The 22,189-nt window shown below is 33.0% G+C and overlaps 1 protein-coding gene across 7 annotated transcripts in view; it reads left to right on the top strand.

Moving 5' to 3' along the window:
• Window positions 1-22,189, top strand: part of ARB2A (ARB2 cotranscriptional regulator A) — a 530,196-nt gene that overhangs the window by 160,572 nt on the left and 347,435 nt on the right. For all 7 annotated transcript variants that reach the window (XM_079146019.1, XM_079146024.1, XM_079146020.1 and 4 more), the window contains one exon: window positions 18,808-18,873. In XM_079146019.1, the coding sequence (XP_079002145.1) occupies window positions 18,808-18,873 (66 nt within the window). The remainder of the gene's footprint in view (window positions 1-18,807; window positions 18,874-22,189) is intronic.

Here is a 22,189-nt window from a genome sequence, read left to right on the forward strand (position 1 = left end):
TGTTGATTTGTTCTTCTTTTTCTACGACCTTGAGATGTAATGTTTGATCTTTTATTTGTTGACTTTCTATTCATTTGGTGAATGAGCTCAGTGCAGTGAACTTTCCTCTTAGTACTGCCTTCATGGTGTCCCAGAGATTTTTAAATGTTTTATCGCTATTCTCTTTTACCTCTTAAGTATTTTTTAAGTTCATCCCTGATTTCTTCTGCTATCCATTCATCATTCAGTAGCATATTATTTATTCCCCAGGAGTTAGAGTGGTTTGTATTTTTTATTTATTCATTCATTTCAAATTTCATTCCATTATGATCTGATAGTTTCCAGGGTATTAGCTCTAGGGTTTTTTTTTTTTTTTTTTTTTTTTGTATTTGCTAAGACTTGCTTTATGGTTCAATTTAGAAAATGATCCATGTGCTGCTGAGAAGGAAGTGTATTTGCTAATTGATGGATGAAATACTCTATATATGCAAGTCTGAATTATTGATTATATTATTTAGTTCTGTAGTTTCCTTGTTTAGTTTTTATTTAGAAGATCCATCTAGTACTGAGAGAGGTGTATTAAAGTCACCAGTATTATTGTGTTGTGTTTTATTTGAGCCTTGAAGTTGAGTAACATTTGTTTGATGTATGTAGATGCTCCATTTATTGGGGCATAAATATTTATGATTGTTATGTCTTGTTAATATACAATTGCTATAAGCAGTATGAAATGTCCTTCTTTATCACTTCTGATTAACTTTGGCTTGAAGTCCATGAGAATAGTAGCTTCTGCTTGTTTACCTGATCCATGTGAGTGATATGTTTTTTCCCATTCTTTTACCTTCATTCTGTAGAAGTTTTTGCCTAGGAGGTGAGTCTCTTGGAGACAGCATATTGTTGGGTCTTTTTTTAAAATTCAATCTTCCAGTCTATGTCTTTTGATAGCTGAGTTTAAGCCATTAATATTCAAGATTATTATTGAGATATCGTATGTGTTCCCAGTCATTTTGGTTTATTTCTAGTTTTTAATTTGAATTTGTTTCTCCTTTGATTGACTGTTTCTTTAGTGTAGTTCCTCCCTTTGCTTGTTTTCATTTTTTTCCCCCCATTTTCTCTTCATGGGATGTTTCATTGAGAATATTCTGAAGTGCAGGGTTTCTGGTTCGGAATTCTTTAAATTTTTATCATTCATGTTTTTTATTTCATTGTGATATCTGAAGCTTAATTTTGCTGGATATAGGATTCTTGGTTGGTATTCATTTTCTCTCTGAGGTTGGTATATGTTATTCCACAACCTCCTAGCTTTGAGAGTCTAGGTTGAGAAATCAGCTGAGATCCATATTGGTTTCTCCCTGTATGTGATCTGCTGTTTAGATCTCACAACTTTTAAAATTCTATCTTTATTCTGCATATTGGGCATTTTTATTATAATGTCTTTGTTGTGAGTCTGTTGTAATTTTGCACATTTGGCATCTTATAAGCCTCTCGTATTTGATTTTCAATTTCATTCTTTATATTTGGGAAATTTTCTTTATTATTTCATTGCAAATATTGTGCAGTCCTTTGGTTTCTATTTCTGCACCTTTATCTATCCCAATAAATCTTAAATTTGGTCTTTTCATGTTATCCCATAATTCTTGGAAGTTTTGTTCATGGTTTCTTAACATCTTTTCTCCAAGGTCAACTCTATTTTCAAGATTATATATTTTGTCATCATTGCCTGAGGTTCTGTCTTCCAAGTGGTCTAGTCTTTTGGTGATGCTTTCTATTGGATTTCAAATTTGGTTTATTGTTTTCCTTCATTTCAAGAATTTATGTTTTTTTTCTTTCTTTTGTATTTTTTTTTTTTAGAATCTTTATCTCTTCATTGAAGTCATCTTTCGCTGCCTGTGTTTGCTCTCTTACATCATCTTTTACTTCTCAGATTAGTTTAACTATGTACCTTCTAAACTCCTTCTCCCACATTCCTTTCCACGTGTTGTTGATGGATTCTGTTATGGGAGTATCTTGGTTTGCTTGAGGTGATTTGTTCCCTTGCTTTTTCATGTTGCATGTCTACCCATCTAACAGTATTGATCTGAGGTAGCAGAATTTCTACTCTGTGGACTGATAGTGTTCTTGAAGGTTTCCAGTACCTCAGGATTTAGGGGGAGACAAATAATTAATTATAATAGCCAATGCAAACCATTTACGGCATTAAACCAAATAGTTCCTACTATGTGTTTATTATCACAATAAATAGAAATGATATGATAATTATTGTCTATAATAAAATCAGCAAGTTTGCAAAAGGGTTTACATTTTCAAATGGTGCACAGAGAGAGAATAGATGTGATGTAGGATGATTATGAGGAAGGGAGAAGACAAGTAAAAAAGGAAGACTGAATGAGAACAATAGAGATTGACTGCAGAAGAAAAGAGAATAAAGGGAAATAGGTAGGAGGAAAAAAAATATATATAAAGCAAAAATTTCTAAAAAATTAAAAGTAAAAATAAAAGAATATAAAACAAAATTAACATATACTAATCAAAAATTTTATTTCACAAAGAACTAGTCCATGTAAAATACTTGGCTTCAAAAATGCTAGAGATCAGAAGAAAAAAAAAATAGCCAACTGTTCAAATGTCCATGAACCATGAAGACTGCAATTTAACAGTATAAAAGAATAAAAGAAAAAAACACTTGATTAACTTTAAAGAATTCTTTCCATTGGAGTTCAAAATATTCTCAGCTTCTCTTCTCAGCAGTTTTAGATGGGTTCTTCTGGAGTGTGATGCTCCACCCTCTGGATTACTGGAGTGAGAAAGTATTCCTGTAGGCAGAGTTCCTCCAGGCAGGATTTAGGCTTAGGCGGGCTCCAGGTTTTTGCTGAATGCTATTTGATCTGAAAATTTTAAATCAGTGCACCATTAACGCCTGGTAGTTGTTGGTCCATGCTGAAAGACTTTACCCTAGGGATCTCCCTGGGTTCCACACTCTTGTGGTGGGGAGCCAGTTCTTAGTCCCCTATGTCAGTTGTAGACCCCATGTTTCCTGTTCGGTCTCCAGTTTTTCCTACCACCACATTTTTAAGTTTTGGGCTAGATGCCTCTTTCCCAGCCTGGCTTGCGAGCAGATGAATTGGAGGGGAGGGAGTAGAGCCAGGTGGGTTTTCAAGACCATTTGTCCTCTGTGTAAACGTCTCTCCACGACTGATTTTCTCCTGGTCACATAAGCACACTCTTTGTAATGTGGTGGTGTGTCTTGGGCCTGTATTTTAGGACAAACTCGGTTTTGCCTGGAATCAGCTTTCTCAGTTGCTGATCACCACACTATAGCTGCAAAATGGTTCCTTTATTTGTCACCCACATGCCCCTTGGAGAAATGGCAGCTTTTTCCCCACACAAAGATATCATGCAGCGTGTCCTTCAGGTTTGTTGGGCAATGTCCTTAGTCTGTAGATGCTCTGTACCCAAACCCACCTCAGACCTCCCCAAAATGCAGATTCCTTTAATTCCCTTAGTCCTCTACTAGGCTCACAGAGGGACTTCTCTGGGTGGAGCTTTTGGCACAGCTGTGGCAGCGACTATGTTGCTGGGGATTTTTTATTTATTTAATTATATCCAACCTCCTGTGTGTTTGGTCTGCTTTGAATGTCCAGTTTTAGGTTTCAGTAAAGTCCTCACCCCAACTTTCTTTGTTCACCCACCTTGCAGAGAGCTGCCTGTTTGCTTTCTTGGTTTCATGCCATGGAGCAACCAGCAATGCATCCTCCTCTATTCTTGGATATCACTAGGATAAATTTTTATGTGATAAAGTAACAATGTATTTAGTATGCTGTCAGAGAAGGGGGGGCAGGGTGGTGGGGATAAGAACATATTATGCAACATATTATGCTAAGTATACTTTTTTATCCAGAGTTGGTACAGAGGGAATGGGTACAGAGTTTTTTTCTTATATTATTTTATTGACTCTTTATCTGCATATGTATGCTTATGTACAATATTGTCTTTTATGTAAGAGAGAAAAATACGTTTTTTTATCTTATTGTCACAAAGGAACACAGACCACATGACTAAGATTGCCTATTTGGGGGACAGAGTAAAGGGGAACCTTATGGATGAGAACAGGGATGGGAGGGAGACTTTGGTATAGATTTGTATTTTCATTTTTTAAATTCTTTTTTTATTTAGCTTTTAATTTTTTACAGACTGCATTTTGATTCATTGTACACAAATGGGGTTCATCATTTTGTTTCTATGGTTGTACACAATGTAGATTCCTATCATCCGTGTACTCATACATGTACATAAGGGTAATGATGTCTGTCTCATTCCACCATTTTTCAAACCCCCTCCCTCTCATTTCCTTCTACATATTCTAAACTTCCCCCATTCTTCTCTCACTCACCACCCCCCACCCCCATTATATATCATTCTCCACTTATCAGGGAAAACATTTGGCCTCTGGATTTTTGGACTTGGCTTATTTCACTTAGCATGATATTCTCCAGTGCCATCCATTTATTTGCAAATGCCATAATATTATTCATCATTATGGCTGCATAGTATTCCATTGTGTCTTTATACCAGAATTTCTTTATCCATTCATGTGTTGAAGGGCATCTAGGTTGGTTCCACAATCTAGCTATTGTGAACTGAGCTGCTATAAACATTGATGTGACTGTGTTACTGTAGTTTGCTGATTTTAGGTCCTTTGGGTATAAACCAAGGAGTGGGATAACTAGATCAAAAGGTGGGTTCATTCCAAGTTTTCTTAAGATTCTCCATACTGCTTTCCAGAGTGGCTGCACCAATTTGCAACTCCACCAGCATTGTAAAAGTGTGCCTTTTTCCCCACATCCACGCCAACATCTATTATTGTTTGTGTTCTTGATAAAAGCCATTCTAATTGGAGTAAGATGAAATCTTAGAGTTGTTTTAATTTGCATTTCTCTATAATTACTAGAGATGTTGAACACTTTTTCATGTATTTGTTAATCGCCTGTGTGTCTTCTGTAAAGTGTCTGTCCCGTTCCTTGGCCCATTTATTGATTGGGTTCTTTGTACTTTTGGTGTGAAGTCTTGTGAGTTCTTTATAAATTTTGGAGATAAGTGCTTTATCTGAAGTGCGTGTGGAAAAGATTTTCTTTCACTCTGTAGACTCTCTTCACATTCTTGATTTTATCTTTTGCTGAGAAAAAGCTTTTTAGTTTGAGTCCATCCCATTTATTGATTCTTGCTTTGATTTCTTGTGCTTTGGGAGTCTCATTGAGGAAGTCTGATCCTAAGCTAACATGATGAAGATTCGGCCTCCTTAGTCTTCTATTAGGTGCAGGGTCTCTGGTCTAATTCCTATGACCTTGATCCATTTTGAGTTGATTTTTGTGCAGGGTGAGAGATAGAGGTTTAATTTCATTTTACTGCATATGAATTTCCAGTTTTCCCAGCACCATTTGTTGAACAGGCTATCTTTTCTCCCTTGTATGTTTTTGACTCCTTTTTCTAGTATGAGGTGACTGTGTTTATGTGGTTTTATCTCTGTGTCTTCTATTCTTTACCATTGGTCTGTCTATTTTGGTGCCAATACCATGCCGTTTTTGTTATTATGTCTGGTACTATGATACCTCCTGCTTCACTTTTTCTGCTCAGGATTGTTTTGGCTATTTGAGTGCTCTTGTTCTTCAAGATGAAGTTCAAGATTGCTTTCTCTGTTTCTATGAGGAATGTCATTGGGATTTTAATTGGAATTGCATTGAATCTGTATAGTGCCTTTGGTAGAATGGCCATTTTGACAATGTTAATTCTGCCTATCTAAGAACATGGGAGATCTTTCTATCTTCAAAGGTTTTCTTCAGTTTCTTTCTTTAGTATTCTGTAGTTTTCATTGTAGAGGTTTTTTTTTTTTTATTTTTTTGAGGCTACTGTGAATGGAGTGGTTTTACTAATTTCTCTTTTAGAGGATTCATCACTTATGAATAGAAATGTATTAGATTTACTTGTATTGATTTTATATCCTGCTACTTTGCTGAATTCATTTATTAGTTGTAGAAGTTTTCTGATGGAGGTTTTTTTTTTTATCTTCTAAATATAGGATCATGTCATCAGCAAATAGTGACAACTTTAGTTCTTCTTTTCCTATTTGTATCCCTTTAATTTCTTTGATCTGTCTAATTGCTCTGGTAAGTGTTTCAAGGACAGTGTGGAATAGAAGTGGTTAAAGAGGGCATCCCAGTGTTGTTCCAGTTTTTAGAGGGAATGCTTTCAGTTTTTCTCCATTAAGAATGGTGTCCACTGTGGGCTTAGCATAGATAGCTTTTACAATGTTGAGGTATGTTCCTACTATTCCTATTTTTTCTAGTGTTTTAAGCATGAAGGGGTGCTGTATTTTATCAAATGCTTTCTCAGCATTAATTGAAATAATGGTGTGACTCTTAACTTTAAATCTATCGATGTGGTGAATTACATTTACTGATTTCCAGATGTTGAACCAACCTTGCATCCCTGGGATAAACCCCACTCGATCATGGTGCACTCTCTTTTTAATATATTTTTGTATGCAATTTGCCAGTATTTTGTTAAGGATTTTTGCATCTATGATCATCAGGGATATTGGTCTAAAGTCTTCTTTCCTTGATGTATTTTTGTCTGGTTTTGGTATCAAAGTGATACTAGCCTCATAGAATGAATTTGGAAGGGTTCCCTCCTTTGTATTTCCTGAAATTCTTTGAGGAGTATTGGTATCAGTTCTTCTTTAATGGTCTTGTAGAATTTGGCTGAGAATCCATTTGGTCCTGGGCTTTTCTTGGTTTATAGGCTTTTGATGGCTTCTTCTATTTCAGTGCTTGAAATTGATCCGTTTAGATTGTATATGTCTTCCTGATTCAGTTTGGGAGGATCATATGTCTCTAAAAATTTGTCGATGTCTTCAATATTTTCTATTTTGTTGGAGTATAGATTTTCAAAGTAGCTTCTATGTTATGTATTTCAATGGTGTCTGTAGTGATCTTTCCTTTTTCATCATGAATTCTAGTAATTTGAGTTTTCTCTCTCCTTCTCTTCGTTAGTGTGGCTAGGGGTTTATCAATTTTGTTTACTTTTTCAAAGAACCAACTTTCTGTTTTGTCCATTTTTTGAATTGTTTCTTTTGTTTCAATTTCATTGATTTCAGCTCTGTTTTTAATTATTTCCTGTCTTCTACTCTTTTTGGTGTTGATCTGTTCTTTTTCTAAGGGCTTTGAGGTGTAAAGTTAGGTCATTTAGTTGTCGACTTTTAATTTTTTTAATGTATTAGCTCAACACAATGAAATTTCCTCTTAGTACTGACTTTCATAGTGTCCCAGAGATTTTGATATGTTGTGTCATTGTTCTCATTTACTTCTAAGAATTTTTTTATTTCTTCCCTGATGTCTTCTGTTATCATTGCATCATTCAATAGCATATTATTTGGTCTTCAGGTGTACGAGTAGTTTTTGTTATTTTATCATTTATTTCTAATTGCATTCCACCATGGTCTGATAGGATACAGGGTAGGATCTCTATTTTTTTTGTATTTACTAAAGACTTTTTTGTGGCATAGCACATGGTCTGTTTTGGAGAAGAATCCATGAGCTGCTGAGAAGAAAGTATATTTGTTCGATGATGAATGAAATACTCTGTAAATATCCATTAAGTCTATATCAATGATTGTATTATTTAGTTCTATAGTTTTTTGTTCAGTTTTTGTTTGGAGGATCTATCCAGTGGTGAGAGCAGTGTGTTAAAGTCTCCCACTATTAATGTGTTTTTGTCTATTTGATTCTTAAAATTGAGAAGGGTTTTTTTGATATACATAGATGCATTGTTTGGGGCATAAATATTTAAAATTATTATATCTTGCTGTTTTATGCTTCCCTTAAGCAGTATGAAATGTCCTTCTTTATCCCTTCTGACTAACTTAGGTTTGAAGTCTACTTTATCTGATATGAAAATGAAGACCCCTGCTTTTTTACTGGGTCCATGTGCATGTTATGTTTTTCCTCATCCTTTCACCTTTAGTCTATGGATGTCTTTTTCTATGAAATGAGTTTCTTGAAGGCAGCATATTGTTGAGTCTTTCTTTTTAATCCAATCTGCTAGTCTATGTCTTTTGATTATTGAATTTATGCCACTGACATTCAAGATTATTATTGAGATATGATTTGTATTCCTGGTCATTTTGGCTTATTTTTGGTTTTTTATTTGTCCTTTGATTGGCTTTTCCTTTAGGGTAGTTCCTCCCTTTGCTGACTTGTATTACTGCTTTTCACTTCCTCCTCATGAAATATTTTGCTGAGAAATGTTCTGTAGGGCAGTCTTTATATTTGTAAGTTCTTTTATCTTTTGTTTACCAGGGAAAGATTTTATTTCATTGTCAAATCTGATGGTTAGTTTTGCTGGGTATAGGATTCTTTGTTGGTATCCATGTTCTTTCAGAGCTTGAAATACATTGTTCCAGCCCTTCTTGCTTTTAGAGTCTGAGCTGAGAAATATGCTGATATCCATATTGGTTTCCCCTTATATGTAATCTTTCACTTTTCTCTCGCAGCCTTTAAAATTCTATCTTTATTTTATACATGAGGTATTTTCATTATAATGTGTCTTGGTGTTGATATGTTGTAGTTTTGTGCACCTGGTGTTCTGTAAGCCTCTTGTATTTGATTTTCCATTTCATTTTTCAGGTTTGGTAAATTTTCTGATACTATTTCATTGAACAGTTTGTTTGTACCTTTGGTTTGTATCTCTGTGCCTTCCTCAATCCCAATAATTCTTAAATTTGGTCTTTTCATGATATCCCATAATTCTTGGAGGTTCGGTTCATGACTTCTTAACATCTTCTCAGTTTGTTCAACTTTATTTTCAAGATTAAATATTTTTTCTTCATTGTCTGAGATTCTGTCTTCCACAAGGTCTATTCTGTTGGTGATGCTTTCTGTTGAGTTTATAATTTGGTTTATCATTTCTTTCATTTCAGGTATTTCTTTTTGGTGTTTTTTCAGAATCTCTATCTCTTTTTTGAAGTGTTCTTTTGCTTCTTCCATTTGCTCTTCTAACTGTCTACTGGAATGGTCATGCATTGCCTACATTTGCTCTCTTATCTTGTCCTTTGCTTCACAGATTATTTTAATCATGCAGATTCTAAACTTTTTCTGTCATTTCTACTGCCATGCTGTCATTAGAGTCTATCACAATAGCATCTTAGTTTGTTAGTGACACCTTTTTCCCCTGTTGTTTTCATATTGTTTCTATGTAGTCCCCTCTAGCAGTGAAGATCAGAGATACTGAAGTTCCCCCCTGCAGGCTTATTATGACCCTGCAGTTTTCCACTACCTCTCCTTTGAAGGGGCGATCAATACAAATAGTACCCAATACAAAGAAAATGTAGCCCTGAACCAGATAGTCCCTATAAAGACTTTAACATTTTTAAAATAAACAGGATCAGTTCAATTACTATTTACAATATTTCTAGTTGTGAACAAGAGGATGGGGAAGGGTGTAGGATGTGAGTAAACAGAGGTACCTGTCAAAGGGCCTTCAGTCTCCTGTAAGGTGTCTCAGAAAGGGAGCCGCCCTTCCAATTATTGTGGCCACGCCCTCAGGAATAATTCAAAATGCCTGCACCAGCCTCCAAAGAAGCTGGGGAGACCTAGCGAGGGTGAGCTGAGTTAGCACGGAGACAGGTGCAGTGTCCCTCAGCAGTAGCAGAGCAGGCAGGCACGCTCAGCTACCAGCCCCCGACCTCAGTGTGCCGGGGTGGGCTCAGCGCCTGTCTGACCTAGGTGTGGGGCAGGTGGGCTCAGTGATGGCCTCCAACCTCGGTGTGGGGGGCGGGCTCAGCTCCGGGTCCGACCTCGGTCTTCATTTTTAAATAATAGGAATTTACTTTGAAATATAATAATGTCTGAAAGATTGTTTTTCTTATAATTCTTTATAAATATGGAATATCATGTGTTCATAAGCACTATCAATTACATTTTCACACTTATTCATCATTTATATATTAAGCCATCTACAGTGTGGAGGATACTGTGATAAAATGGAATATAATTCTTGTTCTTGAGGTACTTAAATTTACTACGCAAATGAAAGTATGAGATAATCATGATGCAAAACTAAATGTCATTAGAAAGGCAGTAAGCTCATTGGCAAATTCAGTGAAAATATCATTTGAATTTTGGGGAATTAATGAAAATGGGGGAAGTTAAGAGAATTTTATATAGGTATTAACATAGGCACAAACAGCTAAGTATAGGACTCATTCAAGTAGTCTTGACTTTGACAAGCAATAATGCTTGAAATTATCCCCAAATTTAATTGAAGTCTTGTAATATTTCAAGAAATGAAAATGTTTTAATCAAAGCAAATTTTTACTACCCTATTTGTCATCTGTCACGTTTCCATTGAAATAACTTGTGGAAAAGATACAATGTCAATAGCATCTGAACTAGGAATAAGAACATTTTGTGAAATTTTAAAATAGCTTTTTATTTTGATATATTTTCACAGTTATAAAAAAAGTTGCATGATTACTTATATATTACTTATTTAATCTTTTCTATATCATTTGAGTGGAAGTTGGAATCATTGTGCTCCTTCACCACAAATACACTGGTGTATGCTTCTTAAGAAGAACATTCTCTTCATGACTATGGTACAATTATCAGAACCAGGAAATTTTCATTTTTAAATATTGATAAATTGTACAATAACATTTAAAGACTAGTTTCTCATTAAGTCCAGTCTCAGTTCCAGATTCACACATTTCATTTAGTTGTCATGTCTCTTTTTTCTGAAACTATTCTTTGTCCTCTATCTTTCTAGATCTTGACCTTGTATAGAACATTCTTACATGACCTTCAACTTGAAGTTGTCTGATGTTTTCCATGGTTATATTCAAATTATTCTTTTTGCACAGAAGTGCTTTTGCTGTTATCCTTTGTCCTCCAAGCATGATATCAAGTGTATGTGATTTTGGTTTGTTTCTATGTTAGCTTTTGTCACTGTGATGAAAACATCTGGCAGGAAGAACTTAGAGGAGGAAAAGTTTATTTGGGACTCACAGATTCAGGGGTTTCAGTCCATGGTTCCTGGGCCCTGTCCCTGTTGTTTGCCTCTATTGGCAGCACAGTATATCATGGTGAGAATATGTGGCAGAAGAAGCTTGTGCTCCTCATGGCAGGAAGTAAAGAGAGAGATCGGAAATTATGAGGTTCCAGTATCCCCTTTCAGGTCATGACCCCAGTGAGCTAACTTCCTTCAACTAGACCCTGCCTCCTAAAAGATCAAACACCACAGGCTAGGGACCAAGCCTTCAACACATTGGCCTTAGGAAGATACTCAGGATCCAAACTGTAAAAATAGCATATTAAAAAAGGTTAAGACAATAAAAAAGACAGTAGTGATTTTAAATAACACCAAATAAAATGTGTAGAAATCAAAATATTGTCAGTAAAGTTAAAATTCAATAGAGTATCTAAATAGATGATTAGACACAACTAAAGTGAGTATTAGATTACTAGAACTAAGAAAAATTACTAGTATGTAGCCCTAAGAAACAGAAAGAGGTGGAAAAATATGAACAAGAGATTATAATAGGAATAGTAGAATAAGAATCATAATAGAAGTCCTGGAAGAATAGAATATGAGTTAGAGATTTTTAAGCAGTAGTCTTTGTGAATTTTCTTGAATTGATCCAATATTCAGGAAGTACATTGAGTCCTCAGAAGGATTAATAAGATGCAAAGTATCCCTAAACAATCATAATGAGACTGTAGCATCTCAGGTTTATAGGGAAGATAATGAAAGAAACCAGAAAATGAAATCTGATTACCTATAATCTCAAATACCTTGATAGCAGAAGTATTAATAACCATGGAAACTGGAAGATACCAGAGAAAATAACTGGATCTAGAATTACATGCCCAAATAAAATTATCATTCAAAACTTGGTCCAGTTAGATGTATTTTTAGACAAAGACTGACAGTTTGCCTTTTTCTAAAAAACTGAAGAAGAACCTGATCTAGAGAAAATGAGATGCAACTAAGAAGGAATGCTGAGAAATGTAATTGGTAAGTATTGAAGCACTCTAAATAGACTTACCTATATGAAACATCAACAGTATTTATCACCCAATAGAAGTACAAAAATAAGATGAAACAAATATACTATATATTAATATCATGGAAGAGGTAAGATGAGTTTAAAAGATGGAGTAATGATCCCTTTCAAGTCTTTATTCAATAGGAGAAGAGAGACATTAGGCATTAGAGAGACATTAGACATTAGGCAGTAGCGTGCAAAATGGTCTGAGTAAAACTGTAAGAATGTCACTTGAAAAATAGAATTAGAATATATAATTTATTTTGGAAAGGCCAGAATTTAAAAAAAAAAAAAAAAACAAAAAAACTAATCCATTACATAGTAAAACACTGTACAGAAGAAAAAGAAAAGATAGGAAAAAAACAAACCATAGAAAATGCAAGGTAAATAGAAGGTACAAAATAAAATGAAAAGTAAAATCTGAATTCAATAAATTACAATAAATTAGAGTATGCCTGCCAGCATATACTGAAACAGCAAACCAGAGAGATTCTTGTATGTGATTTATAAAACACTTACCTAAAACATAAAAGCTGGGTAAAGTAGAAAGTAAACTGATTATGCATTTATGATTGTTTTCCAACAGCGATTATTTAACATTCGATCATCAATAATTGCTGTTTTTGTTAAACTGTAGTAATTATGAATTTTTCCATTGTGTTTAAAAATGAAAAATAACCTGTATTATTAAATTCATTGTATAGATTTCATCCACTTAATGTGTAATACTTCTAGAAATATTACACTATTCTTCTGGTATTATACTGAATCTAATTCCATTGAACCGTAAACTGCTTGATCCGGAAGGCACAAATGTGAATGTTAACACATTGCTTTGTGGGTAAACTTGTTCTAAACCCTGGAATTGGCCAAATCTAGAATCTCCTACCAGTTGGATTTTGTCTTTTTAGAGATGAAACAAGACTGATTTCTTGAAAGCTGTAGGATTTTAAATGTTTAAAAAAAAAATCAACAAGCAAAGTGAAAATATATACAATTGTAATAAAGATTTTGTTAAAAACAAAGGTCTTCCTCCAAAATATTATTATAGTTCCAAAATAGTAAGACCTCATAATATCAAATTTTATTTTTGTGATACATCTGCAATTAAATGAGATTGCCTATATCGACTCTTTGGCTTGTGAAATCTGGGCTTTCTAAGCAAATGGGTACTATAAAAAGAAGACGCTTATGTAAAACAAAACTGTTTTCAACTGTTTGTGAGAATCAAATGTAAACATCATATACATACTTATTTTAAGCAGAGAACCAAGAGTAGATGATGCTAATTACAAATTATTTAATTTCATTCCATCAATCAGAACTAGATTTCTACTATGTAGAAAAAAAATTTACTTCTAAAATGCTTAAATTTAAATAAAATATTTAAATGTTTTAAGTTTGTTCTTTTTAATGTTATATTTCATATTTTACTAATTCAGATAGTTTGATGATTATAATTTCTGAGATTTTCTTTGATTGCAAGAGGCATAGAATTTCATAGGTTTATTTCAGCATTTTAGAGTATTCCTTTTAGTTCAGTTCATCTGCTCTTAACACTCAAAGTCATGATTCTTTTAGCATTTAGCTATTTTCCATAGGGATGAGTGTGACTGATGATATATGGATATTGGTATTTTACGTCTTGGGCTAAAGTTCTTACTCTCCTAATGGGCCCAATATAAAAAAAAAATTTTTATCTTACTTAGTTAATAAAGTTGTGAAATAAAACTTGTTATTGCTGTCAATCAATCTGGTCAAATTTACTTGGTTGCTAATGAGATTTTCTTTAGAAAAAGAAAGATTGAACATAATGTGATAAACTTTAAATATTTATTTAATTAAAATGTTTATATTCATTCTCTTCTTATCTATGTGGTTGTATCTCTTGTCATTGCATCTATTTTACTTCTCAAATCCAGTCTCAAAAGTGTCTGAGTTAACTTATTTGAAGCTTCATAATGTCACCCTTATTCCACTCAAAATCTGTTAGAATAATTTCATTGCTTTTACTGTAGTAAAGGATATTAGTGTTGGCTTCTTACTTAATTAAGGACCAAAAATAATGCAGAAATGAATGAAGTACATGATAGGCACACAGAAAGTACTTGATAAATGCCAGCAGGGCAAATATACACCCCCTTCTTTTGGAAGTACTCCATTGAAAAATAATTTTTGTTAGAATTCATTTTCCTTCTTTCTAATGGTCTATTTCTGTGATCACTCCTTTCTTTTAAAATTTTTTCTTTACTTTCTAGATGGAGAAACCCTGAGGTAGAAAAAAGTTTATTAAAACTCTATTTCTTTAGAGGGTAATACTCTCTTGATAGCCACAGGATTTATTCCATGAATATATAATCTCAAAATTATTTACCTGTCTTCTCCATTGTGAATTCTTGTAATTTTATTGTATGGCTACTTCTCAGGAATCAAAAGAAATTCAGGAAGATTACCAGTTGTAGTAAATTTTAGCCTTCAATATTTATTTCAAATAACATGAGCCTTCTTCATGGGTAATATTATCAGTTATTCTCATTACTTACAAATGGTTGTTATTAGTTTTACTTATTTATAAACTATGATCACCAGATACATTGTTGCTATTATTATTCTGAATAAATTTTCTCTTAGATCATTTAAGAATAAGAGAATTAAAAGATTTTATTTTATCTCCATTTTTTTTTTTTTACTCCTCTTTATGTAGATTCAAACTTATGTATTATTTCCCTTCTCTCTGAGATGACGTCTTTTAACATTTCTTGTAAGGCAGGCCTACTGGCCTCTATGTTTAAGTTGTTCTTTCCACAGCCCCACTCCTAACTTCTTGAAAGATTTTCCTCTTTGGTTTTCTTCAGTTTGCATGTGATAAGGCTAGATGTGGGGAGAGGGTTTTTTATCCTTCATAATGCTCTCTGTATTTATTGGATCTATTATTTTGTGTCATTAATTTTGGAAAATTCTCAGCCATTATTTATTCAGATAGTTCCTCTGTTCATTTTTCTTCCTTGTCCTTGTTTTGTCATTATGCCAAAATTACTTCTTTTGTAATAATGCTTTAGTTCTGTGATAATCTGTTCTTTTATTCTTTTCTTTTCCTCTTTGTATTTAAGTTTTTAGAAGTTTCTATGTAATGTATCATGAAGCTCAGTCATTTTTTCCTTGCCCATGACTAGTCCACTGATGAGTGAATCAAAGGCATTCTTCATTTCCATTACAGTAGTTACTTTTGATCTAGCATTTCCTTTTGTTACTTGGTTTCCATGTTTTTGTTTGTATTACCCATCTGTTCTTCATTTTGTCCAATTTTTCCAGTAACTATTAACATTTTAATCATAGTTGTTTTAAATTCTCAGTGTGACAATTCCAGTATCTCTACATCTGAGTCTGAGTCTGGTTCTAATGCCTGGTTTGTTTCTCTAGACTGTGTGGGGGTGGGGGGGGGTGGGGGGGAGGTTTAGTTTTACCATGCCTGGTAACTTTTTGTTGAAAGTCTGATACAATGTATCAGCTGAAAGGCAATGAGGTAAATAGGTCTGTGGTGTGAGGTTTTATATTTATCTGACTGGGAGTTAAGCAGTTTTTACTGTTTGTGGTAGTATAGTTCTATGAGGCTAGTATTTCCTCTGGTATCCTTGCCTAAATCTCCGGTTTTCAGGGAAGCCTATGTCCTCAGTTCTCTGATAGATCTGCGAGGAGTTGTTGACTATCAGTTTGCTAAGATATTTTCTTTTTGTTAGGTCAGAAGTAACTACGTTCCATCTCCTTATACACTGGAATGGAAACTAGAAGTTGCTCTGTTGCTTATTAGAATGAAGTATGATTTTTAGAGTATTAGTCTTTTAGCCTTTTATTTTTCATCTTTGAACAGTTCTGGTGAATATTTGAACACAGATGACATTCTGACAAATATATTTCCATCTCCTTTTTGAAATTATCTTTTCTCTCTCATTTATTTGTTTTCATTTTTCTAAAAACATTCTCTAGTCTTATGCAATCTTGAAGGCATCGAATGAATTCTTCATGCTTTCTTTCTAAGCCTCTATTCAGCAGTTAGAAAAGACTTTTAAGCTGGGCATGGTAGCACATGCCTATAATCCCAGTGCCATGGGAGGCTGAGGCAGGAGGATTGCAAGTTCAAAGCCTGCCTCAGTAACTAAGTGAGGCCCTAAGTAATTTAGCGATACCCTGTCTCAAAATAAAACATAAAAAGAACTAAGGATGTGGTTTGGTGGTTAAGGGCCCTGGGTACAATCCTTGGTACAAAAAAAAAAAAAAAAAAAAAATATATATATATATATATATGTATGTATATATATTGTATATATATATATTTTGTGTATATATATTTTAAATTGGAAACAATATTTTAAAGCTATAGACAGGATGGACAGTAAGGAGAATTCATGTTCCATTTTGAAGTACCTTTAATGTAATGGACAGCATCCTGTGAATACAAAGTGAAATAAAGTTATGATGCCCAAATCATAGTGTTCTAGCACTAGTCAGGTAACAGACAGGTAAATGATACCAATCTGATGCGTGAGGAGTAGCATAGAGGTTGTATTCTTTGACCATCTTGTAGTGTTTGGAGAGTCAGAAAAATTACCTGAAACAGTTGAAGTGTGATCTGTCTCTGCAGGGATGCTAGGACTGAGGAAAATATTTTAACTATAGAAAACTGTTTTTTTCCTGTAGTCAGAAATGGAAGAACAAAACATTAGGCAACTTCAGTAGTGTTTCTCCTGTTATTGGATTTATGATTATATTGTTTTTTTGATATATTTTAAATTTCAGAAAAGATGCTTGTCCTATTAGCTGAATTTAAGCAGTTTTTGAATTTTGCATTATCTGGTAGTATGAAAGTTGAAAATTAACCATGATATTATAGTTCATATTGACATATGGTTCGAACTGCCCATATAGTTTATTATTTCTCAAATTATGTTTCTTTAATAGTTACATAATGGTAGAATTCATTGGAGTTTGAATTAAGTTTGATTTGTTGTTGCTTTACATGTCAGAATATTTTATGATTTCATAGGAAATTTTCAAAAAGGTTAAGAAACTAATTTTAGCTAATCTCATTTAGTTAAGCCATTCTTTTGAAGTAGCACTGTTATGTGACTTCATTTATACTTTAAACTTACATACGTTTAGTTTACTCTTTCAAGTCTACAGTACCATTACTTTCCAGGGAAGGTATAATGAGCATAATTTTAACTACTGCATTCAATGTAGAAATACTTTTAGGCTAGTAACTAAGAGATTACCACCTAGTTTCTATGTAGTATCATTGCTTTTGAAATTATTATTTCCAGCCAAAATAAATATTCTAGCATACATATAATACACTGTTTATGAAATGAAATGAATATGTATACATAGAAGAAAGAATTTTGTACTTCTTGAAGAAAGCAGGATAAGGAATCTATATTAGATTATGTTATATAGCACCAGAGCAATTGACATCTTCATTTTCTTATAAAAACATTTTTTATTTTCCTTTCATAAAATTTGACTTTTAATTATGCTGCTACTAGGATTGTTCTCTGAGATATTTTGCATAGATCACTAAGAAACTTTTGGGGAGGAGAAATTCTCCTTAAAATGACCATTAAAATCATCTGTTAAATAATTTGCTCTTCTTTTAGATAGTCCTTTGCTCATTTCTTTCCTTTCTTAATAGAAATAGTATTTTAGTTTTTGATTGCTGCTATAAAAAAATCACCATCAATTTAATGGCTTAAAGCAACACTAAATTATTATTTTATAAGTCTGCAGGCCAGAAGTCTAGTATGAAACTAACTGGACTACAATGAAGGTGTGAATAGACTGTTTAAGGATGTTGAACAGAATACATTTACTGCTGATTTGGGTTGTTGGCAGAATTCAGTTCCTTAAAGTTGTAGGAGTGAGATTTCATTTTTTTTATTGTCTGTACACTGAAGGTTATCACACTTTCTAGAGACCACCACATTTCTTGACTTGTGTCAAGAGGAAGGAGACTTCCTCTGCTTTCAAAACCAGCAGCAGACACTTGAGTCCTCATTTTGCATCTCTGACACATTGTGCTTCTGTAATTTTCCACTTTGAAGGACTTACATGATTAGATTGGGTTCCCAGATAATCTAGAATAATCTCTCCACTTCAGGGTGCTTAACCTTAATTGTATGTACAGGTCCATTTACCATGTAACATAACATATTCACAGGTTCCAGGAATTGGGACATAGATAGCTTTGAGGAGTTTTGTTTCTGCCTCCTATAAATGTAGTATTGACTGTTTTTTTACTCTGCTGGACCAGTTTTCTTTTCCATTTATAATACCTCTGATATTTTCCTCTTGATTCAGTGAATAAAAAGAGATGTTAAAGTTCAGAATTCCTAAGGAATTATAGTAAATAAAATTCCTACATGGAAAGTATAAGGGAAACAGTTTCTAGAATTGAAAAAATGTGCTTTCAGCGTATTCCTTTCTGAAAAAGAGAAAGTCTTGTATGTTTTTGTAAGTTTATAATAACTATTCCTAATCCTTAGTATTTTCTCAGTTATTCAAATAATGGTAGGAAATAAACCATTATGTGTAATTAGTATCTTAATAAGGTAGCAAAACATTTTGAAATGAAGAGATATTCACTTAGAGCAGTAACTTCCATATGTTTACCAAAATTTACATCAGTTTTGATAAATGGATGACATTGCATCTTAATGTGTTCTTTCTTTCCTATGTAGATCATCACAAAGTACGTGTATGAACTCCTGGAGAAGGACTGTAATTTGAAAAAAATCTCTATTCCAGTAAGTTCAATTTTTAAAAATCATTAATACCTAATAAAATGTTTGTTTCTATGTAAACTTGTTTTCAGTTTAGAAATGTTTTAGGTTGTGATAAGTTTAAATGTAAAGCTTCTATTGTATTGATAATAATAATTTTAAATTCCTGTCAGTATGTTTCATCTTATTATGTGTAGTAGTTCTTTGAAAGGCAAACTCCTCAATGAAAAGGAAGGAAATACTGATTTACTTGTTTTGGGAATATGGTGACACAATTATATGAATCCTCCTTTCTTTTACCCTATTCTGTTTCACTGGAATAATTGTTTGTTTGAAATATACTACTATACTTTTTGTGGCATTGGACATTCACTAACTCTTTAAATATTTCTTGAATTAAAAAATACATAGTACATTGTTTCTTTTATATATTCCCAAATTCATTCCTGATTCTTCCTGCTTCATGACATGGCCCCATCTCTTTTTTAAAAATAAAAACTGTTTTCAAATTTTGCACATTTTACCATTTGGAGTGAAAAGGTTTGAGACCTGTTATCAGATTAAAATTCTCAAAAACAGAAAACACTTTCATTTTAATTTAAAACACAAAATATTAAGCTTTCAAATTAAGAAATAGCAAACTTAATGTGTGAGATGATGGTTGGACTATATTAGGTGATCTTTGCAGTCCCTGATAACTCTGATTTTATGACATAAGAATCTGGAAGACCTAGTGAAAGTAATCATGTAATGCACAAAACTTTGCACATAAATATTTTTGTTTTGCTTAACATTTTGAAATTCCTTGGGTTAGGTTATTGTTATTAATTTGGGGGAATTGTTGAAGATTTCTGAATATTACCCATCTGTACAGTTGGTTCCATTAAAATCTCATTTGTACATTTATTTTTTTGTAGGTAATCTGAGTGCTAGGTCACATTATTAGTCATTTTTTTCTTTGTTTCATTTAATTCAACAAATGCTTAAGATTCTTATAAGTTTGAGACATTCTCAAGTGTTTCTGAGGTTATTAGATAATAAAACATTATTCTTTGTAATAAGTAGGCCAACCCTCGGTTGATTTGGAAACTTTCCTTCCTTTAGAAATTACATGAAAACTAAGATTTTAGTACCTTTCTGGGAATGAGAAAACTATGTTTTTGGGATTCAAACTTCTTTAGTTTTGACTTTAGGATCTACTCTCTATAAAAACTGTGTGTTGAATTTTCTCTTTTAGAAGGTCAAGGTAGAATTTTGTAACTTTGCTTAGTCTGTCTTTCTTGTTAATTTTAATTCTTTCAGCGTTTCTAAAAATATTTTAAAAGTCTTAGGTAGATTTACTAATACACACAATTAATATTGAGTCTTTTCGCGCCATAATTTCTAGTTCTGTGGAACCCTGAAGCTTACTTCAGTCTCTAGATTTCTAGTACAAATCACAAGATAATTGTGTAGATCATGTTATATGATTATATTTCACTAACTTCCTTTGTAGAAAACCTGAGATTATGTAGAGGACTTTGTTTTATAAGTCTCATTATTATTCTCATTTTAAATTTAGAATGTGAAGCTATTAGACATATAGAAAGATTTATTTATGAGTCCTAAAATAAGCTTCTTGTCTGTTTTTGGTATTAAAGGTTTTCTTGTTTTGTAAACTTACCCTAAACCCAAATTAATATGTCTTGAGTGATCACAAATTTTATATCTGAAAATTTTCTTCAATAATGATTACTTTTCTCCTTTGTTCTCTTAAACCTCAGAGTTGTCAGTGAGTTTTTTCCCCAAAGAGTTGGTCTTTTTACTAAAGGATACCACCAAAGTTTTAGTTTTATAAGCTAATATTTTAAAAAGATCCTTCCTTTTTAAAATGAAAGTACTTTGTGAAAACTTAAGATTTGACAGTAAAGATCATGATTATGTTTTATGTTTGCTCCACACGTTACATATATAGGCACAAAATATTTGTAATTACAGTATCATCGTGTACTGTGTGGATATTAGATAATTATCTTGATAATTTCACTATAAATTTTTGTTCAGTTTATTGCATACATCATGTCTAAGTGAAGCATCACCATTTGTGGTATTCATGATTATCCCCAAAGCTATTCTGAACTACTAAAAACTGTGTAGTGCAGTCTCACTGACCTAATGGTTGACAAACCAACCTGTTTGAAGTTGGTTTGTCAATAAAATGAAGTGGTACCCTGGAATGACCTTTGTGTCTATTACTTAGTGAAAGCTTAGCTTAATTAATCACCACTATTTGAAGATAAATGCCCTTGGAATAGCCATTTCCAAAGTTAATGATGAAAAATTATTTTATTTATTTGGATAATTCACCATGTAAACTTAGCATTATTTTATACAGAATAAGTTATAGATACCATGTGCAGAGTCTGAGTTCTCTATTAAATCAAGATGACTATAATCCAATGACTTGGTGAAATATTTCTCTTATCACTTAATCATCATTACATTCTTAATCTTCATTGTTGTTTTTTCTCATGTATTTTAATACTCTCATATTTTCAAAGTCAGCTTTTGTGAATGTTCAAATAAAACTTTTTCATTTTTACCAGAAGTAAACAGTCACATATAAGAAGTAAATAACAAATCCAGTAAAAGAAAATGGAAGAATAACTATAACTTAATAAAAGTGGGAAGATATTATGTAGAAAATAGATTCCTCACATTTCAGACAAGATGATGAGATAATTTTTGGGAGGGATGGGGGAGGTACAGCAGTTGAACTCAGGGGCACTCAACTACTGAGCCACATCCCCAGCCCTATTTTGTATTTTATTTAGAGACAGGGTCTCACTGAGTTGTTCAGTGCCTTGGTTTTGCTGAGCCTGGCTTTGAACTTGTGTTCCTCCTGCCTTAGTCTCCCAAGCCAGAGATAAATTTTTAAATTATCAAAAGCAGACAAAATATTTTATTCATGACATCTTAATTTGTAGTGCCTTAATTCGTGAGTAGCATTACAATATATAAAAATGTTGATCTTTTTTAAAAAATAAGTCCTCTTAACAGTTTTAAAGTGATTATGTTAGATTTCAAAGTGGCAACATTCCATTGCTTAAAAATTAACTGTTTCTGTCTGTGAATGGGGGACTTGATTGAATAGAAATAGAGACAGTTATCAGTATTTACTAGAAATTCTACAACAGGTTTTCTTCATAAGATAGATGGCTATTCCAGAATCCATTAAGACCTTACTGACTTTAAGAGGCACTTGTTTTGGAATTACTTTGACCTATTTGTTATTGTGCAGTGTTAGCTTTGCCTTTTAGTTTTTTCTTCTGTTATCACCTTATTCTTTTTTTCTTTCTAT

The sequence above is a fragment of the Sciurus vulgaris genome (genome assembly GCF_902686455.1).
Source record: "Sciurus vulgaris genome assembly, chromosome: 6".
In the NCBI taxonomy this organism is placed as follows: domain Eukaryota; kingdom Metazoa; phylum Chordata; class Mammalia; order Rodentia; family Sciuridae; genus Sciurus; species Sciurus vulgaris.